General features: G+C 31.2%; 3 protein-coding genes across 4 annotated transcripts in view; 2 read left to right on the forward strand and 1 right to left on the reverse strand.

Moving 5' to 3' along the window:
- LOC126749413 (SH2B adapter protein 1-like) overlaps positions 1–273 on the forward strand; it is a 40,732-nt gene extending 40,459 nt beyond the window's left edge. Inside the window, exon 9 of one of the 2 annotated variants that reach the window (XM_050459104.1) lies at positions 1–147. Coding sequence is in view for 1 of the 2 variants with exons in the window: in XM_050459103.1 (XP_050315060.1) it covers positions 1–105 (105 nt within the window). In the remaining variant the exon portion in view is untranslated. The other variant, XM_050459103.1, reaches the window with a different exon arrangement.
- Positions 193–5,238, forward strand: LOC126749415 (uncharacterized). Its single transcript, XM_050459107.1, has 4 exons — positions 193–292; positions 4,480–4,566; positions 4,623–4,894; positions 4,952–5,238. Exons 1-4 carry the CDS (start codon positions 238–240, stop codon positions 4,997–4,999), a joined length of 462 nt encoding a protein of 153 aa, XP_050315064.1. The 5' UTR covers positions 193–237; the 3' UTR covers positions 5,000–5,238.
- LOC126749412 (uncharacterized) overlaps positions 5,210–19,267 on the reverse strand; it is a 24,161-nt gene continuing 10,103 nt past the window's right edge. The window contains exons 8-13 of the mRNA XM_050459102.1: positions 12,975–13,236; positions 12,747–12,900; positions 6,256–6,455; positions 5,556–5,745; positions 5,411–5,498; positions 5,210–5,354 (exon numbers count right to left, since the gene is read on the reverse strand). Of these exons, the coding sequence (XP_050315059.1) occupies positions 5,260–5,354; positions 5,411–5,498; positions 5,556–5,745; positions 6,256–6,455; positions 12,747–12,900; positions 12,975–13,236 (989 nt within the window). The 3' untranslated portion in view covers positions 5,210–5,259. The remainder of the gene's footprint in view (positions 5,355–5,410; positions 5,499–5,555; positions 5,746–6,255; positions 6,456–12,746; positions 12,901–12,974; positions 13,237–19,267) is intronic.

Consider the following 19,267-nt stretch of genomic DNA (forward strand, 5'->3'; position numbering starts at 1 on the left):
GTAATAACGCACAATGGGAGCGTAAGAACCCAAGAAGCAGTTCAGGAGCTACAATCTGAGCAAACTCCCAATAGGGCGGTGGAAAATCAGTATAGTTTCGTTTAGGGATGTGCAAAAAGGGCTGCCGACATAATCAAAACTTTTCTGCCAATAAATTAGGAATAGTGTCATTATCAGGGTGATTCATGAGGCCCTAAATAAAAAATTGATTACCCTGTATATGTATCAAAAGCCAAAATGTCCAGTTCCTCAAATACACATTCCTGTAAGGTTTTTTTTTCTCTTAATCCAGGTCGGTTAAAGGAGAATTGGGTTAGTTAGGCAGAAATTCTTGAAGGACCAAAAGGTGAATAAGAGCAATCGGTCCTACCACGATACACCAAAACACGGTATGTCAGCGCGCACACATAACGCATTTCCCGGTTGGTGTGACGTCACGTGTGTAACATCCTATACCACTAGACGCGGGATAGAAACGGATAAAATTTATTCATTTGCTGAATTAATAGTTTAAGGGGGGCAAAATTTTATTTAGTATTATTTGTTTTATTTTATAGAATATACAGGAAAAGTCTAATAACTGTAAAATACAACCAAAATGTTATAATTATTAATAAAATGTATTACGTATTTAGAGGATTATAAAGTTGGGTTGACTTGAAATTCGTAGGACAGTGTAAAGAATCGAAAAAATCTATTCGAGATTTATTAGTGGAACAAATTAAAAAAAAAAATCTTTTTGTTAATAAAATTTATGAATAAGTAAACCTATGAGTAATTAAATTAAAGAATAAATAAAACACAACTTGAAGTAGTTAATACATGTTTTTTAATTTTTTCTTTATTTTAATATGTATACACTTTAATTATTATGACTAATAATTTTCAAATAAAACAGAAATACATTTTGAGTAGGTACAATTTGTTTAAAAATAAAAACTGCTTTTATTGAAAACATGATAAAAGTAATAAAAGGACAAATTTATATATTTTTTTCCATAATTAAGTATTATTTTTTCTTAACATTAGTAAACTTTGACATTTTGCGTTCTAATCGTTTTTTAATGTTTAAAAAACTAATTTTACGATTAAAATCTCGTAATCTGATGTATGTACGAGTTCTAGATAAACACAAAAGGACCTCATATGGGATTTCACTTGTAAGTTTGGCCATTGTTTGATTTGCCAACTTTTTAAATAAATATTTTTCGCTTAGCAATGATTCTCCATGCATGTTTTGGAATTCAACCTCTAAAATCCTAGTAGCATTTAATAACTCCTCATTTGGATATAAAAAGTTTCCTCTGGAAATAATTGTAAGCCAATTCTGTGACACTCTGTCAATTGTAATTTTTTTTGTTTCATCACCTAGGTTAAATTTGTCCTTGAATCTGTAGGCCACATATCCTGCTATGTACCTTAAGGCATCCTCGTTAATTCTATCTTTTAACTCGAAAGTTTTCAGAATTTCGTTACTTTCAGCGTTACCTTCTGCCTCAGAAATATGTATTTCTGTGTATGCCGGCTCAGAAACGTCGTAACTTTCTAACAATACCTCTTCCGGGACAAGAGATTTGTCGGTATCGATATTTGGATTTTTTGTCAGGCTAAAAAGAACTGTTTGCGTTAAACAAACTTCATTTTTGGGGTGGGGTTCTAATGTTACTTGTAAAGGCTTAAGCAAGCACGGCTCTATAGTTTCTTGAGTATTAGTATTTTCTGTGAAAATTGCAGAGGAATTTTTCCCGAGTATGTACCATCTCAGGCGATACACAAAATCTAGGGGGCTGGGATGATCATTTGACCCACCCATTCCTCTAATATATGAAAAAAAATTTTCAAGCACATCTTGGTTCAGCCTTGATGTTAAAATGTATTCAATACCAAATCTCTTTTGCACGTACTCAGATAAACCTATCATAGACCTGTTGGTTAAAATTATACTTTTCTGAAAAGGAAGCAAATATTTATGGGTGCCAACGGTCATACCCAGAACTACATTTGAGACTTGATTTAGTAAGTCTTGTTGGGCTCTCAGTTCTGTACCAAAGGCATTTTTTTCCATGCACCCTGAAAATTTATTTCTTGAATTTAATAAATCGAACCAATCATTAAATAATTGACAAATATCTGCTACACTTTTCCATGATACGTTATCTGGCATATATCCATTTTCCCCAAGGTATCTAATCGCTTTTGCATTTGAATTTGACAATAGCTGCACCGCTGGCCTAACTTTTTGTCGCTCTGCTCCAGTAACATTTAAATGGTATTCGGTTATCTTGTGCGCAATTGTTAATTCAGATATTGAACAATCTAGAAGTCTTTGGAAACATACCTTGTCGATTTTTTCCCCGTTTACAGTAAATCCTTGGTCAAGAAGGTGATTACGAACCAGCTTAGTTAAATGAGGGACATCTGCAAACACAAAAATTTTTAAACTTTCATCTGACGGATGAATGAAATGGCAATTTTTCGTATGTCCAATATTCAGCTGCGACCATAAACCCATGTTTATAGGACCCATGTCGCTGACTATTGCCACCACAGTTAACCCCACATTATACAATTCTATAATTATACTTTTTATAATGTCAGCTGTCATTGGTGGATCAAATTGAAAAAAAATGGGCTGTTTCCAATTTTTTAATAATCCTCGTATCATTACAGTTTGGCAACTCTTATGAGGTCCAATTTTTTGTTCATATTTTTTTTCGATGTCTATTCTGTTGGACACATACACTTCATCAAAGGATAAAATACAAAGTTTATCAATGGGCTTCATATTCAATGTTATACCCTTTAACATTTTGATAACACTATGTAATATACCAGGTGTTAAATCAAAAGTGGCTGCCCAGGTTCTAAGAGTTGAGAGCCCTGGCAGAGGATAGCCATTAGCTCGTAAATATCTATAAGCTTTGGGGCTGACACTGCGTAAAGATATGGCCGATGCAATGTCCTCCGGGCTCCAATGAACAGTTTTCTTTTCAGGATGTTCCAGTTTTTTAATTTGTCCTGGAGAGAAAATTTTCATTAAAGATGTTTTCATCCACTTCCCTCTTTGACTTTTTTTTTGAAGTATCTTTAAAAGCATTTTATTTTTTTGCCTTAACACTGAAACTTTTGCTGTGAGTTTCTCTATTTTGTCTAGGTGTTCTTGACATGGATTTCTAAAAATAATTAAACATAAATAATATTTCAAATTATGTAATTATTAATACTAAAAAACTTACATTTCAGGCAGAGAATCAATGTCCATATTGATGCTAGTGTCTTCATAAGATACACTGTTTGTGCTCGTCGAGGGTTTGAGCATTGGACTAAGATTTTCTTTTAGTTGTGATGACATTGAGGACTTCGCTAATTGCAAATTTAAAGTTGGCAAAGCATCTTCTTTTAAAATCCTAGTATTCTTTGGATTATAATTCAGTAACCGCTGTCTTAAAGGCACTTCATAACAATCCTGTTCAAAATGTTCTGAACAAATGCATGCTGAAATCGAGAAGTACAAGTTATTGAGAGGTAAATTCATAAAAATAAAGGAAGGTACTTATTAATACGAGGGGGCAACCACTTAGAACAATTTTGTACACCAAATAGTAAAAACTATGCAAAAACTCATAGTCATTAAAAAAATCATCAAAATTATAGAAAATGTGTATGTACACCAAAATAGTATTAATGAGTAATAACACTGCCCCCTTGGTACCTAAAATACATGTTTTGAACACCTACCATTTTTCAGATTAATTTTGTCTACTCGGTGACACCTAATTACCCATTGTTTAGCAAGGTCTTCTTGTTTTGGAAATCGAAAATACTTAATTTTAGTTCCTTTTGTCTTTTTTGTGTGATTTTTACACCCCAGAACCGCACAGTTCACCATATTGGAAAACGGCACACCACACACACAATGTATAATTAATATACTATAATCTTTTAAATAATAATACTCGATACTCGATTTATATAATAAAAAGTCTTCTTAAACTGCCAAACAAACTTTTAAATAAAAATTAATCACATATATGGCACACAAATAATAAATTTTCGCCTATTAGGTATTTACGTTTACGTGCTTAAAAATTCACATCATCTGTTACACAGATGACGCAATGCGCAGAACGAAAAAATTTTTACTCGAGCGGCTGACATACCGTGTTTTGGTGTATCGTGGGTCCTACAAGGTTTTTGCCCCAAACGCTTTTCTTATTTAATAATTTATTGTTGTTTGTGTTGCCTTAATGTCAGAGCGTTAATAAATTTATTTATAAGAAATTATAGTATATATTTTTAAAAACGTTACACCCAGTATAATGTTATAATGCAGTCACAATAAATCAACTTCCTGCCTATGAACTGATAAAAAAAATATGCGAAAATATTTTTAGTTCCCGATTAATGCAGCCTAATCTCCTAAAATGTTAAGGTCAATGATACTGTTAAAAATTGTGATTTTTTTATTATTTTTTAAAGAAAAACACAGTTTTACAAGCAAAGACGTTACCAACGATATGAAGTACATAAAAGTGTGTAGTAACTCTTCGTCCGCGATAAGCCTATGTAAGTATCACTTTATTAAATAGACTGTAACTGAAAAAGCCTTTTTTCAACTTTAGATTCCATGAATGACGTTTTGATAAGTAAAAATCTGGAAAACACTCGCTCCAGAGCATTTAAATGTTTCTTACATTGTCTACTGACAAAGTATGGTTGGATGGACGAGGACGGGGGATTTTTAATTCACGATATCCGGGAAACTTTGCAAGAAAGCGATATTCAGATATCCACTATGGAATATATTTTGTACTCTTGTACTGCCATGAAATCCATGAATAGGTGCCATAGGGCCTTCTATTTTACCGAGTGCTTTTGGAAGAAAATGGACGAGGCAAGAAACCTTAGAAATTATATGAAATCCATTCGTTAATATTGGTTATATTTTTAGGAACAACCTGCTGAGGATGACTTGTTCTATGAGATTCAAACCAAGTGATCAGATTTTTTGAAAAACTCTTATTATTTGTCCTTTTAACAGCGTTAGAAAAGTGTATTTCCTAATAAATAAATTATGTATTTCTTCTTGGTGATATTTAAGAAAAAAGACGTTGTTTACATTTTTTTAAATACTATCTTTGCAGACGCTATTGAACGATTAAAGCTGCCACTGGTGTAAGGTAAAAATGTGAAATATAAAAATGCAATATCAAGGAAAAAAGCGTTTTTATTAATTAATAAGAAAACAACCATAGAACCTTAAATATTATGAAAAAACGAACCTAGCATTGTAAAACTAATATTATGTGTTTCTATGTACATATCTTCAAACTTGTCCAAAGGCGAGGCTAAACCTAAGAAACAAAACATCATTAAACCCACAAAATGTAAAATTTACCTATAAACTTACGCTCCTCAGGCAGTTGATACTCGGAAAAAACATTTTCTGACGGCACCACATACTTTCGCAATTCTAACGCACCTACTTCTTGTAATTTCTAAAACATGTTCATTCCATTTAAACTCCTATATAAAAAATTAACTCAATCACTTACCTCAATCAAATAAAATAAATCATAAGGCTTTATATAGCAAAACTTCGCACACAAGTCCATAAACATAACCTTAGGGTGTTCGATACAGTAAGAAAACACGTTGGACATCCATACTTTAAACACGTTACTGTCGAAGGCGCCCTCTATGTTCGTCCATGGAAATGGGTTCATTTTGTACCACACCAAATTGCTAAAAGTTTGAAATGAAAAAATAGTTTAAGTAACAAAGACTTCAACAAATCAATAATTAATTGCCCCCTAATTTTGATTATTGTAGTTTTCTACACATAGGCCAACGTGAGATACTGCAAAACAGTTGTATGAAAGCTATATTTGCAACAGTCTTTTATACTCTTAACTTAATGAATTTATTCTTTGACAAATAATATAATAATAATAAATTTATTAACCAAAATAATACATGTCTTTGTTGTACCTTTTAACATTTTAACTTACTGTTTGTTATTTTAATGTGTTTCTCTGAAAACAAAAAATAAATTTTAGAGTCTGATGATGAGTGAACTCATCGAAATGCCTAACTCTTGACAAAAAATTGGCATTTTCATTTGTGGAGAAAAGTCTTCCCGCCCTTCCCAATCCGCGAACTTACATATGTACGTATTTTTTTATAGATACCAAACAAGATGAAGCGGTGAGAATCGATGTTGATATAGATAAAATAGATATAAATTAAACTCACTCGTCTAACACTTTGCCGTCTGCGATTTGGGCTATATGATCGGCGGTCATACGGAAGGTTTCCGTAAGCCAGGGTTCTCTGTGTTTGAAATGGATGTACCTCACCGAGCACACCCCAGTTCTTAGTAAAAGATGGTGACGAGTTAAGATTTGTAATATTAATTCTAAAGTGCAGCGGCCCTCTTGCTGCATGAATTTTTCCTGAAAAAGTTCATAACGTATTTGAATCAAATCAAAATGAAAAAAAAAATGCTTTATTTTATACAAACAATCTATCATTTTATATATATTTTTTATTTTTATATTTTTTATAATTATATCTATATTTCTATATTTTTTATCTCTCCATCATTTTACTATCCAAATAATTAAAAAGTAACCAGAAAAAAAGTTTTGGCATGTTTAACCTTGCTGACCACCAATTTTAGTCAACCCTGTATACATTTTAGCATAGAATGTTATAAAATCAGTTAGTAACAATAACAGTAGTATACGATAAAAATTTCAAAAAATAACGACCAGGCGTTTCGAAGATATTAACAAAAAACCATCTTCAATAGGGATTATAAAACACCCTGTAACATGAAAACGATTCACTTCTCAAGATTCCTGTATATGAAGTTTTTGTCTTATTTTTAGACAAAGATGCGGCTGGTAAAATATTGCGATGTAATTTCGGGACACCCTAGACTAGACTTGGGAACACAAGCATCGGTTCCTATAGGCAACGTAGTTTTAAGGTCACCTAGGCAATAAGAGAATGCTGCTATTATTCATCGCTGGATTTCTACTGTCCTTCAATCTCAAATGCACAAGATCCGATGTAACATTTCATGACGTAACAATAAATGACGTAAAAATCCTGGACTCCTACCACTAAAAACTAGGAAACTCACAACACTTGATTACTGGACATTTATTAAAATTTACGACATTAATCTAATAGTTGACCAGTACCTTATTTTACGAAAAACTACATGAGATTGGAAAAAGCATAGAAAATGGTTCTTTATATAAAAAAGAATATTTTAACTCATATATTTAGCTATTACCTTAAGTAAAAAAATAAGAAATGAAATACTTGAAGTAAATCAACTTTCTTTTAAGACTCGCGAAAAAAGAGGCCTAATTAACGGTTTAGGAAGTATACTTAAAAGTTATAACTGGCAATTTAGATAGTGAGGATGCTGAACGATACGATAAAGCTATAGCTTCTGTCTTACAAAATGAAAATAATTTAAAAACTCTAATGCAACAGCAAATAACAATAAAAAAAGCTCAAATAATCTACATCAAAAACTCTCAAAAAATATTATCAATATTTGCAATTATAATCAAAATATCTTATAATCGCAAATCAAAGAAATTCAAAAAGAGGTCGAAAGGCTCGACAAAATAACTGTAGAAGATAAACATTACTTTCTTTTACAAACACTTTGTTTGTAAAAGAAACGTAAACATTACTTTATTTTACAAGTTTTAAAAGAAAGTAATGTTTACTCTAAAGTAAACATTACTTTCTTTTACAAACACTTTGTTTGTTGTCTCACGATAATACATTTCTTCAAGAAATTTACGATGTTTTGGAAGAGCTTCAAGTATCAATGACTTTTTCAAAACTAAATACCTTTCATTTATCTATAATCAGTCCACACGACTTACTTTAATTAATTTCTACGAGTTTAGAAATTGGCAAACTACCATTTGATTCAAACATCGAAAATATGTATATTACTTTTTGAAAAAGTCTTGAACATAAAAAGTTATGTGAAGGGAAATAAGGTAATTTTTATCGTGGAAATGCCTATCGTAGAAAAAATAGCATGTCTTTGGATATAAATGTTAATTTAATATCGGAGAAAAACATTGTTAGTAATTCATATACCAAGTTAAAATTTAATAATGCCAATTACGACACTATCAATGAAATTATTATTTCTACTCATTGGGACAAATTATTTTCATCTAAAGATGTAAATATTAACATTGCATGTTTTTATACAGTTTTAGATAACATTGTTATTAACCACATCCCCAGAATTAACATCAATAAGACAATCTGATTACGACAACTTTTCAAATTTACGCAAAACAGTAAAGATTAATATACGCAATGATTACAAAGATTATATTTATAAAACAGAAATAAACATTGTCAAAGACGTTAAATATTTCTGGTCATTTTTTCACAACAAAAAAAACACTAAAAGCTTACCAATAAAAATGAAATTTAATGATCTCTTTTCTAAGTATTTTAGTGGTGTATTTGAACCTTCTGATACACCAACTTTAATTGAGCCTAGTCAATGTCAAGAATGTTTTTTGAACTCCTGTCCTAGCTTGTGCGAGCCTTTGCATATTTTGTATAATGATTGTTTATCCAGCGGCATTTTTCCTAATATTTGGAAAACAGCTCAAAACTGTGCTAGTATTTAAATCTGGAGAAAAAACTTATGTACGGAATTACAGGCCTATTTCCCCACTTAGTCACTTTGGTAAACTTTTTCAATCTTTGCTGTTAAAACAATTATTCTTTAAGGTCAAAGAAGCTATTGATGTTAATTAACATGGCTTTTTCCGAATAAGATCGGTAATAACCAACTCAATACTATTTATTCAGAGTATAAACGAAAGTATGGATAGTGGTCTGGAAACTTGTGCGTGTACACCGACTTTTCCAAGGCTTTTGATAAGGTACATCATCCTACACTTTTCGTAAAATTGGAGAATTTCGGTGTGCACGGAGCCCTACTCACACTCATTAAAAGTTATCTAACAAATCGCTCTCAGTACGTTGTCATAAACGGAGTAAAGTCTTCTTGTACAACCGTAACTTCAGGAGTACCGCAAGGTTCTCATTTGGGACCTATTTTGTTCTCAATTTTTTTAAATAACATTGGTCAATGTTTCTCGACCTGTAAATATCTTGCATATGCAGATGACCTAAAAATCTTTACAACAATTAAGAAGGTATCAGATATTCGTGCCCTGCAATCTGATCTTGCAAATTTTTAAAGGTACTGTACCTTAAATAAATTATTTATTAATCCAGAAAAATGTCATTCTATACTTTTTAGCAGAAAACCAACTCAGACACAAAACAAATGTGATGCCTATCTCGGGGGCACTATCTTGAAGTATGTGGGGTTTATTAAGGATTTAGGTGTGACGTTGGATTCCAGACTGCTCTTCGACGTTCATATAGAAAACATTGTTCAGAAAGCTCTAAAAAATTTCGGTTTTATATCTCGAATTACAAAGGGTTTTAGTAATCTAACATCATTAATATTACTATATAATGCATTCGTTAAACCTACTATAGAATATGCGACAGTGGCTTGGAATCCGATGTATCACAAATATATTGACCAAATTGAAAGAGTTCAACGCAAGTTTGTAAATATAGTAAATTTCCACTTTAATAGACAAAGAAATTTTTTTACTTACTATGATAACTTAAAGTTTTATGGTATGAAGCTCTTAGAGGGTCGTAGAAACAATTTTGATTTAATATTGATTTATAAAATTATTAATAATTTTATAGACTGCCCTTTCTGTCTGGAACATTTACATATAAACGTTAATCCTTATATTTTGCGTAATAGATCGACCTTTAGCATCTCAAGATATTCTTTAAACTATTTGTCTAACTCTCGATTGTTCAGACGCGCCCGTAGTTTTAATAATTTTCAAGAAACTAATTTGAATAATGATATATTTTTCTCCAGTATGGCTTCATTTAAGCGATACTTAAGAAATTCTACCTAATTTCCCAAAGAACGATAAATATTGTCCTTTTTTTCCTTATTGTCATTATTCATATGTATATATGCTTCTTTATTGTTTATAAGAGATACTATTAAATAAGTTATTAATTAGGTTTATATTGCTTGGTATATTTGTTAGGTTTGGGAAAATGTAATGTTTGGCAAAGCGCTTACTTGTATTTAAATTCATAAGATACTTTGTGCTTTCCTGTTATTGGATTGCTTAGTCTATCTGTAGGGGAGCCTTGTACTTAAATAAATAAATAAAATTCAACCACCCATGTAAAAATATCGCAACTAACGAGTACATTTGCCAAGAGCTTAACATAACGCCAATAGACAAAGATGTGCCCTGCGAAGTTCGGAAAACCAATATCCCAATGCCACCAGATCAAAATACAAGTTGAATCCATAAAAACTGAAAAACTGGAACAAGACCTAAACGAAGTCAAGCATATCCAGAGACATAACATCAAAGCCAATACCTCTAAACCAATCAGTATATTACCAAAAGACGAGCATTTGGACCGTGCTACTTTATATCCTTCTAGTAGCTATGCTTAGCTACCTCTTGGTGCAGAAGCTTTGGTCCAGACTACACAAGAAGGAAGCAACCCAAGAAGACTATATGGCAAAGCAAATCGTCACATGACCTTACCACTCCTTAGCCGGGACCGTCGACTGTCTATCGGGCCGGAGACTGTATCCCCTCCACAATGATTGCGTCACACTAGTGGCCGGCGGGAATCGCGCATCGCGCCTCGCTTTTTAAATATTACTATTGCAATAATACTACACAGTAAGCGTTTTGGGGCCCAACTGGAAAATTCGTTTTGAAACAGTTTTTCAATATAACCGATACTTCAACACTCAAAGCATCAGTGATTAACAGTACCACTACTAATACTATTATTAATACATTTAATGATTCTTTGTTGTATAACGAAATAAGCATATCTGATAATGATTTAAGATATGACTCGAGTATGCCAAAGATTACCATGTACACTTTGTTTCAAACTATTAATTCTGAATGATACGAAAAGACATTTTTAAATTTCACTGAATTTTCCTACAAAATCATTTTTAAAACACTTGCGTTAAAAAAACTGGAGGTAGCAAATTTTGAAATGGATAAATACAATTGTGACTGTGGTAACAACTTACTAACACTTAATGAAAAATGTATTAACACCTTTTCAAATATCCTTTTAAATAATTATAGCAAGGCCAAAAATAATATTGGAAGAGGAAGATTTATTAAAAAAAAAAGATAAAGTTGGAAAAAAAAGAGAATTCGAAAATGTACTGAAGGCCAATGATCCTTAATTTGCTATTTTTTAATTTGTTTATGTTTTTTGTTTTATGACTAATTTACCCACCTTTTCACTTGATGAATTAAAACTTTTATTTGATTTAGTTTTTGTAGGTAATTAATTTTGTTTAGATATTAATTAAGTATATTTATAAATTATTTTTTTGTTACCTATATATTTTTGTTTTTGTACAAACACTTTAAATAGGTTTGTATATAATATTTTGAGTTAATTTTTTTTTTCCGGAAAATATATTATTTGAAATAAAACGTGTCTAATAATTATCTTGTTTTAACATAATTTTATCTTAGGCAATTGTGAGATATTATCTTCATTTTCTTAAAATAATTAGCAGTTGAAAATTTTAGATATTTTTTTTACTTACTGTAAGGCTTAAAAATAAAAAGTAACTTTTTAAATGTATGGCTAAAAATATTCCATGTCCAATAATTTTTACTTCAACTTACTACGAGTAATTGTTTCCAAGATATTTAAATTTAAATATATTTTCGACGCCGCTCTGTGTGTTAATTAAACGGGGCAAAGCTGCAATACACGGCCACTAACGTGACGTCACGCCAACCAGTATCCGGCCCGATAGACTTTCGACGGTCCCGCCTTTGCTTACTCCTCTCGCCCCGAGAAGTAGTATTTCGTTCTCTCTCCTTTTGTTACTTTTTGCTAATTTTACTTATTTTTAGTTAACATAAGTTTTCTTTAAAGCTTAAGATATTTAATAATTAGTTCGGTAATACTTTGTTTATTTTGGTTTATTTACATTGATTTTGCATATAAAAGTTCACCCGGTATAACACACGCCTTTCTTGGTAAATTCTTAATATTTAAACTCGACCTATCTTACATTTCCTTACTCTCTTACTCCAATGCTCCTTCCATAAAGACTTGCTCTTTTATCCTACTTTACGTAAGTCATTCATTTTTTTTCCTTTCACGTTAAATTGTGTCTCTTCTTATTTTATTTCGCTCAATACATAGTCACTAAGGGTGTGCGTCGAAAACAGAAGGATAACCTTGTTTCAGTGTGACTGGAGCAGCGTCCCTATTTTTTTACAGTCTGGCCTTGATAACTTGATAAATAATTAAGACTGAAATAACCTTGATTTAAGTAATTAAACATATATTATAAACAGGCCCGAAACACGTAAGTTCGTTTCTTCGAAGGGAGGAGTTATGGACTATATAACCCCTGAGTATACGTTATTTTCGCTTATTATGTATAATTTAATCCCTTATTGCTTTCTAGATTATAAATAAGAGTAAAATCCCTACTGTAACAAGATTTAGATTTTAGCTTTAGTTAAGTTAACATAAGATTTGTCTGTAAGGTTCTTGAATAAAATTTTTAAAAAGGTTTTCTCGATGTTTCGTATCATAACTAGATTAGGTACCTTTATCTCATAACCGGCTGCCCCGAGCATCCCTTGCTCCTCAATAAATTCCAATAATTCATAAGCGGTGGTCAAATCTTGCACGTCTCCTCCTTTGGCATAAATTTCGTTAAAAGCCACTGCTTTATCGCTTGGATCTTCCACATAAGACTCCCTACAAGCAATTTTTTATAGTATATAAAACATGAATGTATTTTTCTTGTTGTTTAAATAAATAAATAAAAGTACCTTTCAACATTAACCCAAACGTCTTTTATGGACGTTCTATTTTCAATGTAATCGGCCAAATAATGCCGATCGATGTCTTTTACGGAGACATTTTCCATTCGGGGATACTGTTTGACGAAGTGTTTCTTTATCAAAGCGAGGGATTTAGTTTCGTCGGTTTTTATGTCGCCCTCCTCGTAAATTGTGAATAGGAGATTGACTAAATCCGATATGTACGGTACTGTACGTGGTTCTTTGCAGTCGGTGCTGGGATTTAGCATCTCTGCAAATATATTAAGGGATTTTATAAGTTATTTTTTGTAGCTGCTCTTATTGCTTGTGATTTTTAGCATTTTTGTGTCTTGGACAAATTTCAAAATGTTGGATAATTTTTTGATATTAAAAATAGAGGTTTAATTGATTTAAAGGCTAAAATATGCAAAAAATCAAGAGACTATCTTTTATATATCTACGTAAGAATCTGCGAAATTAAAGGTTTTTGAGAAAAAATGACATTTATGATTTTCAGCATTGCTGTGTTACACAAATTTCAAATTTTTGGCCGACTTTTACCCGACGTTTTCAGCAACCCTCCCCTATAGTCTACAGTTGATAAATATATCAATAGTTTTAATTTAAAACTGTATTTTTAAACCTAGATAATGAAAAGTTGTCTAGAATCGAAAAAAACTGAGATTTTTTCAAAACTGACATGACTTATCTTCAAAAAACTGAATTTTCATTTATTTGCAATAAAAAATGGTACAACTACTGCAATTTTCATAGCAATAGGGTTTTTTCACGTTTTACTCTAAAACCTTAAGATTGTGTGAGAAAAGTATAGATACAAAAATTATAGATTTTTTTTATCACCTATAATTTCCATAAAAAGGATTTTTTGTCAGGCAATTATTTTCCCCAATAACCGTTTTTTATTATTTCTACCCTTAACCCCACACAACTTACTAGTGAGAAATTGTTTTAAAAAATCATTGTTTTCCAACATAATACGCATAAATAGCTGATTTCGTCGTTAATATCCAATCTTATAACACAGTTTGTTTATTTAAATTTGATATAATTATATATATGTAAATTAATAAATATTTAATACAAAAACAGTGCTATTAGATTGGATAATATATATATATATATATATATATATATATATATATATATATATATATATATATATATATATATATATATATATATATATATATATATATATATATATATATATATATATATATATATATATATATATATATATATATATATATGATTTTTCAGAAGCATTTCATCAAATATTTGAGGTGTAGTACTAATCGAGTTTTAAAAGTAGATATGTAAATTCCGTGTCAATTTTTTTAAATGCCGAAATTTTTTCCTTTTGTAAACAGAATCGTATATGATATACCTATGTATATGCTACAGTTTAATCAATATACCTTGACCATATTCGCTTCATAAATATATCAAAACCAAAAAATTTACTAAAAAATCGTTAGAAAATTATATATTTAACGGTAATAATATATGATATGTTGCTTGGGTAGTATCTTTATATACCTATCCAAAAATCTCAAAAATTAAAGGTTTTTGACAAAAAGTGTTTGTTGACAATTATGATTTTAGGTTTTTTGTGTTTCAGAGAAATTTCAAAATATTGGATAACTTTTTTGGTATTAAAGATAGAGTTTTCATTAAAAAACTAAAATGTGCATCCATTTCCTTGAACGAATGTAAATTCTGTAGTGCCCGATCATTTGGTCCAAAAGGTCAACACCGCCCATCGCATGATTATATAATTTTACTATTTCTGGACGCGATACAGTAATATATTTTTTTTCGGTTTTATTCCACCTGGACACTTCATCTTCACATCCTACACCTACAAAATTAGAAGCCAGAATAACGGAGCGATTATCCATCCACTTTACAAGAACGACATCACCATTTTCACTTGTGAGTTCATCGTGAGATCCTCTGCCCCTATTTTTCAGGTACTTATCTTCTAAAAGGGGAGGCTTGCTAAATCTATTTACTCGTACTGTTCCAGCAGCAAATATTTTATTAGATTTTAGAATTTGAAGAAGTGGATATGAAGAAAAGTAATTATCGTAATACAATGTATGTCCTTCCTCAGAAATTGTAGTAGAGAAATGCAGAACAGTGGCTGCGCCGAGACCAAACTTTTTTAGTGTTTCTTCACTCAATCGCGTTGAAGAATCTTGATAAATAATAAAATCATACGCCATCCCTGATTTTCCACAAAGGACAAAAATTTTTACACCCCATGGAGTTGGCTTGCCTTTGAAATATTGTTTGATGGATAGGTTTCCACGAAAGGGTACAATCTGTTTATCAATGCACAAATTTTCCTCTAATTTCAACTCAAGGCAACGGTTTCTCAAGGCGTCATAAATGGGACGGACTTTATACAATTTATCAGTGCAAGGGTTTCTCAAGGATATTTACACAGTGAAGATTCGATCGGAGTTGGAAGAATCTATCTCGTGTCATTGTCTCGTGAAATAAATTGATACGAAGTGCTTTATCCCAGAATAAGCGAACTCTTGGAAATTTTAGACTTCCTACAGCTATATGCAAACCAAATAACTTTTTTATTTCTGCAGCGTTAGTGGATCTGAACTGAATGTTATTTTGAAGAGCACACATAATTGTGTATTCTGCCATTCTTTCAAATTCGGAGTCGCTAATATATTTTTGAAAGTAATCAAGAGGACTAAGAACCTCGGCTTCATTTTCAGCTTCATCAGAATCTTGCAATAATATTTCCGGTTCTACAAAGCCATTTTTGGTCCATTTTATAAATTCTTTATGTGTATAATATTCTGAAGATCTTCTAACAAATGCAGATAACGGTAAAAAATCTTCTTCGTCCCAATGTTCCTCAGGAATAAGTATATGATCTGCATGCTCTACATTACATTCCAATTGTAAAACCTTTTCATCCCGGTGCATTTCAGGGTTTCAGGAAGAGTGACAACATCTTTTTCATTATGTAAGTCAAATTTCTTTTCTAAAAAATAAGAAAAAAAAGCATGTAAATTTGGGAAAAAAAAATGTAATAACACTCTTTCTGACCAAGTGGGCATAATTACGACCCTTAAAAAAAGACGCCATGTTTTTATAACAACCTTCAAAGTTTTCAAAACAATATTGATACATAAAACAAATTCAAATATTTAGCTATCATTTTGCAATAAAATACATCATTTTTTACAAAACATAACATGGATGATAACATATTCTTTTTGTACTTACCAGAGGCACGTTTCATCTTGGCGGTCGAGCAAAACAAAATGCTGTCCAATTGTAAATATTTTTACTAGATAGGACACTTGTTTAATACAATACAATATTTATAATTAATAGAAGTGTATTATTATGCCAGGTTAGTCCAAGAGTATAGAAATAAGATTTGTGTAGGCAAATATTACTTTGAAAATTGCGTGCATAATTATGGCCTTGGGATCTTAAAGGGTTAACAGAAAATCTGACAAATTCACATTTTCTGAGGAAAAGTGGAATTTATAATTTTTAACATTTTTGTATCTGCAAACAAATTTCAAAATGTTGGATAACTTTTTTGCTATTATAGAGGTTTCATTTAAAGACTAAAGTATACAAGAAATAATAGACTATCTTCGATATCTCTAGCTAGAAATCTGAGAGGTTTTTAAGTAAAAGTAAAATTTATGATTTTTAGCAATTTTGTGTTTCAGACAAACTTCAAAATTTTGGATAACTCTTATGCTATTAAAGATAGAGCTTTCATTCAAAAACAGTAATGTTCTCCAAGTAATATAGTATCTTTTATGTATTTATAAAAAAATCTGAGAAATTAAAAATTTTTGAGAAAAAATTAAATTTATGATTTTTAGCATTTTTGTGTTGCAAACAAATTTCAAATTTTTGGATAAATTTTTTAACATTAAAGATAAAGGTTTTATTCAAAAACTGAAATGTGCACCAAGTGATATAGTATCTTTCACATATCTATAAAAAAATCTCAAAAATTAAAGGTTTTTGAGAAAAAGTGAACTTTATGATTTTTAATATTTTTGTGACTTGAACAAATTGCACAATATCTGGATATGGATATCCTTTTTACTATTAAAAGTTGAAAAAAAGTGTAATTTCAAATAGTAAATTTACCAAATCTGGAAATTAAGTTGCAGCAACATGGACTTAAGAAGGATTTTACATAACTAATACTTTTTCAAAGTTGAAGAAGTAGTCCATTCTTGCAGTGGAGTTAATAGATCAATGGGTAACTAAAGATACTTCGGTCATCCTCCACTAAATTTATTTAAAATATTAATCCTACATGTTTCGGACATATAACATGTACATCATCAGGGATACTATAAGAGAAATTTATAAGATATAGATTGATTTTTTTTTTTAATTCTTCATTACAAAGGTTCAACAATGAACATAGCATGCGTCAATTTCAAGCCTTACCTAAATGTATACACTAAAGCCATTATTAATACTTATTAAAACGAACTTACAAAAGAAGACTTCAAGGCTAAAACACTATAGACTAGGGACTAAACTTTACAAATTTTCCATTTTTTAGGTTCAAACAGTAATAGTCATTATGACAGTATAAAGGATTATCTAAAAGGAGTTGCTTTATTTTTGATTTGAACTGGTTTATACCGTCAATTGTGTTTATGCAGTTTGGTAATTTATTAAACGCTTTAGACGCTACGAAAATTGCACTCTTTTCAAATAGAGCCGTATTATGGTGCAAAATGTTGAGATCTTGGTGATATCCTGTAGGCATACCCATATTAAAGTCTGCGTTCCTTGTAAAGTAATGACTGTATATTTTTGCAAAAACCAAAAGTTTATAGAAGTATAACGAATATACTGTCATTATACGGTGTTTTTTAAACAAAGGTGCAGCATGGTCTAAAAACCCAGCTCCATCTAGCGTTCTGATCATGCGTTTTTGTAGGACAAGTAAACGCTCTAGCTCAGAAGAAGCTCCCCAGTTAATGATGCCATAAGAAAGTCGACTTTGAACGTGGGCATGAATAAAGAGTCGAACAACATCCGTGCTTACTATACGTGTTAGGTTACTTACAACAAAGCACGACGTTGCCAAGCTTTTCGTTATGTGATCGATGTGGGTGTCCCAAGTTAGCCTGCTATCGATATGTAAACCTAGAAATTTAGTGAAGTTTTCATTTTTTATTGATTGGCTATCAGTTTTTACGAGGGCACTTTGAGGGTTTTTAATAGTTGAATAATTATTTTTAAAGTGCATAACAACAGACCTCTCGGCGTTTAATAGTAAACCATTTTGCTTGCACCAGTTTGAGAAGTTCAGAAAAACCTCATTGCAGCTTGCAACTGCATCGATGTATGTCTGGTTGCGGATTATGATTGAGGTGTCATCTGCAAATTGACAAATATGCGAATCCTGGTTATTTATGTTATTAGAAAGATCGTTACAAAATATAAGAAAAAGAAGTGGGGACAGAATTCCCCCTGGGGAACTCCAGATTTAACATCAAGTGTTGAGGACTTAAAAGGATGGTTTTCCATTTCATTTAGTTTGTTAGTGATTTGAACGTATTGTTTTCTGTCAGAAATATAAGAAATTAGCCAGTCTAAAGGTGGCCCATAAATGCCGTAGGCTTCCAGCTTTTGTTTTAGTATTTCTCCATCAATTACATCGAACGCTTTGCTTAAGTCGTAGAAAATTCCAAAGGTTTCCAGACCCGAGTCTAGACTTTTATTTATGTAGGTGAGTGCTTCGAAAAGGGCCGTTTCTGGAGACTTATTTTGAAGAAAACCATGCTAACTTGGTAAAAAGAGTTTGTTAAATTCAAAGTATTTTTTTAATCTGTCATAGAAAAGCCTTTCAAAAATCTTCGAAAACACGGAGAGATTGGACATAGACCGGTAGTTAGCTATGTTGCTCCGATCTCCTCTTTTGTGTACGGGGATTACTTTGTTAATTTTTAATTTTGTTGGAAAAATACCTTCACTAAAAGAGGCGTTTATTATATTTTCGAGAGATGCAATAATTAACTTGGCAACATAGTTGAGTATAAAGCATGGGATGTCGTCGCTACCAGCTGATCGTTTTTTTGTGACTTTATGAGTAATGTTAAAAATTTCTGTGTCAGTAACCGGTGCAAGAATTAAAAAAGAATTGTTAAATTACATAATAAAATTACTTACATAAATCAAGGGGTTTCCATCAATAGATTGAGTGCCTCAGACAAGGTTAAAAGGTTAAAACAACTAAAAATCAATAAAAATGA

The sequence above is a fragment of the Anthonomus grandis genome, assembly GCF_022605725.1.
Source record: "Anthonomus grandis grandis chromosome 1 unlocalized genomic scaffold, icAntGran1.3 Chromosome35, whole genome shotgun sequence".
Classification (NCBI taxonomy): domain Eukaryota; kingdom Metazoa; phylum Arthropoda; class Insecta; order Coleoptera; family Curculionidae; genus Anthonomus; species Anthonomus grandis.

Excerpts from the sequence above, each read along its gene's own strand:
- LOC126749415 (XM_050459107.1), top strand. The coding sequence starts at position 238 with ATGTCCAGTTCCTCAAATACACATTCCTGTAAGGTTTTTTTTTCTCTT. Across the intron at positions 4,567-4,622 it reads TTCGTCCGCGATAAGCCTAT|ATTCCATGAATGACGTTTTG; the intron begins GTAAGTATCACT and ends TTTCAACTTTAG. Across the intron at positions 4,895-4,951 it reads TTTGGAAGAAAATGGACGAG|GAACAACCTGCTGAGGATGA; the intron begins GCAAGAAACCTT and ends TTATATTTTTAG.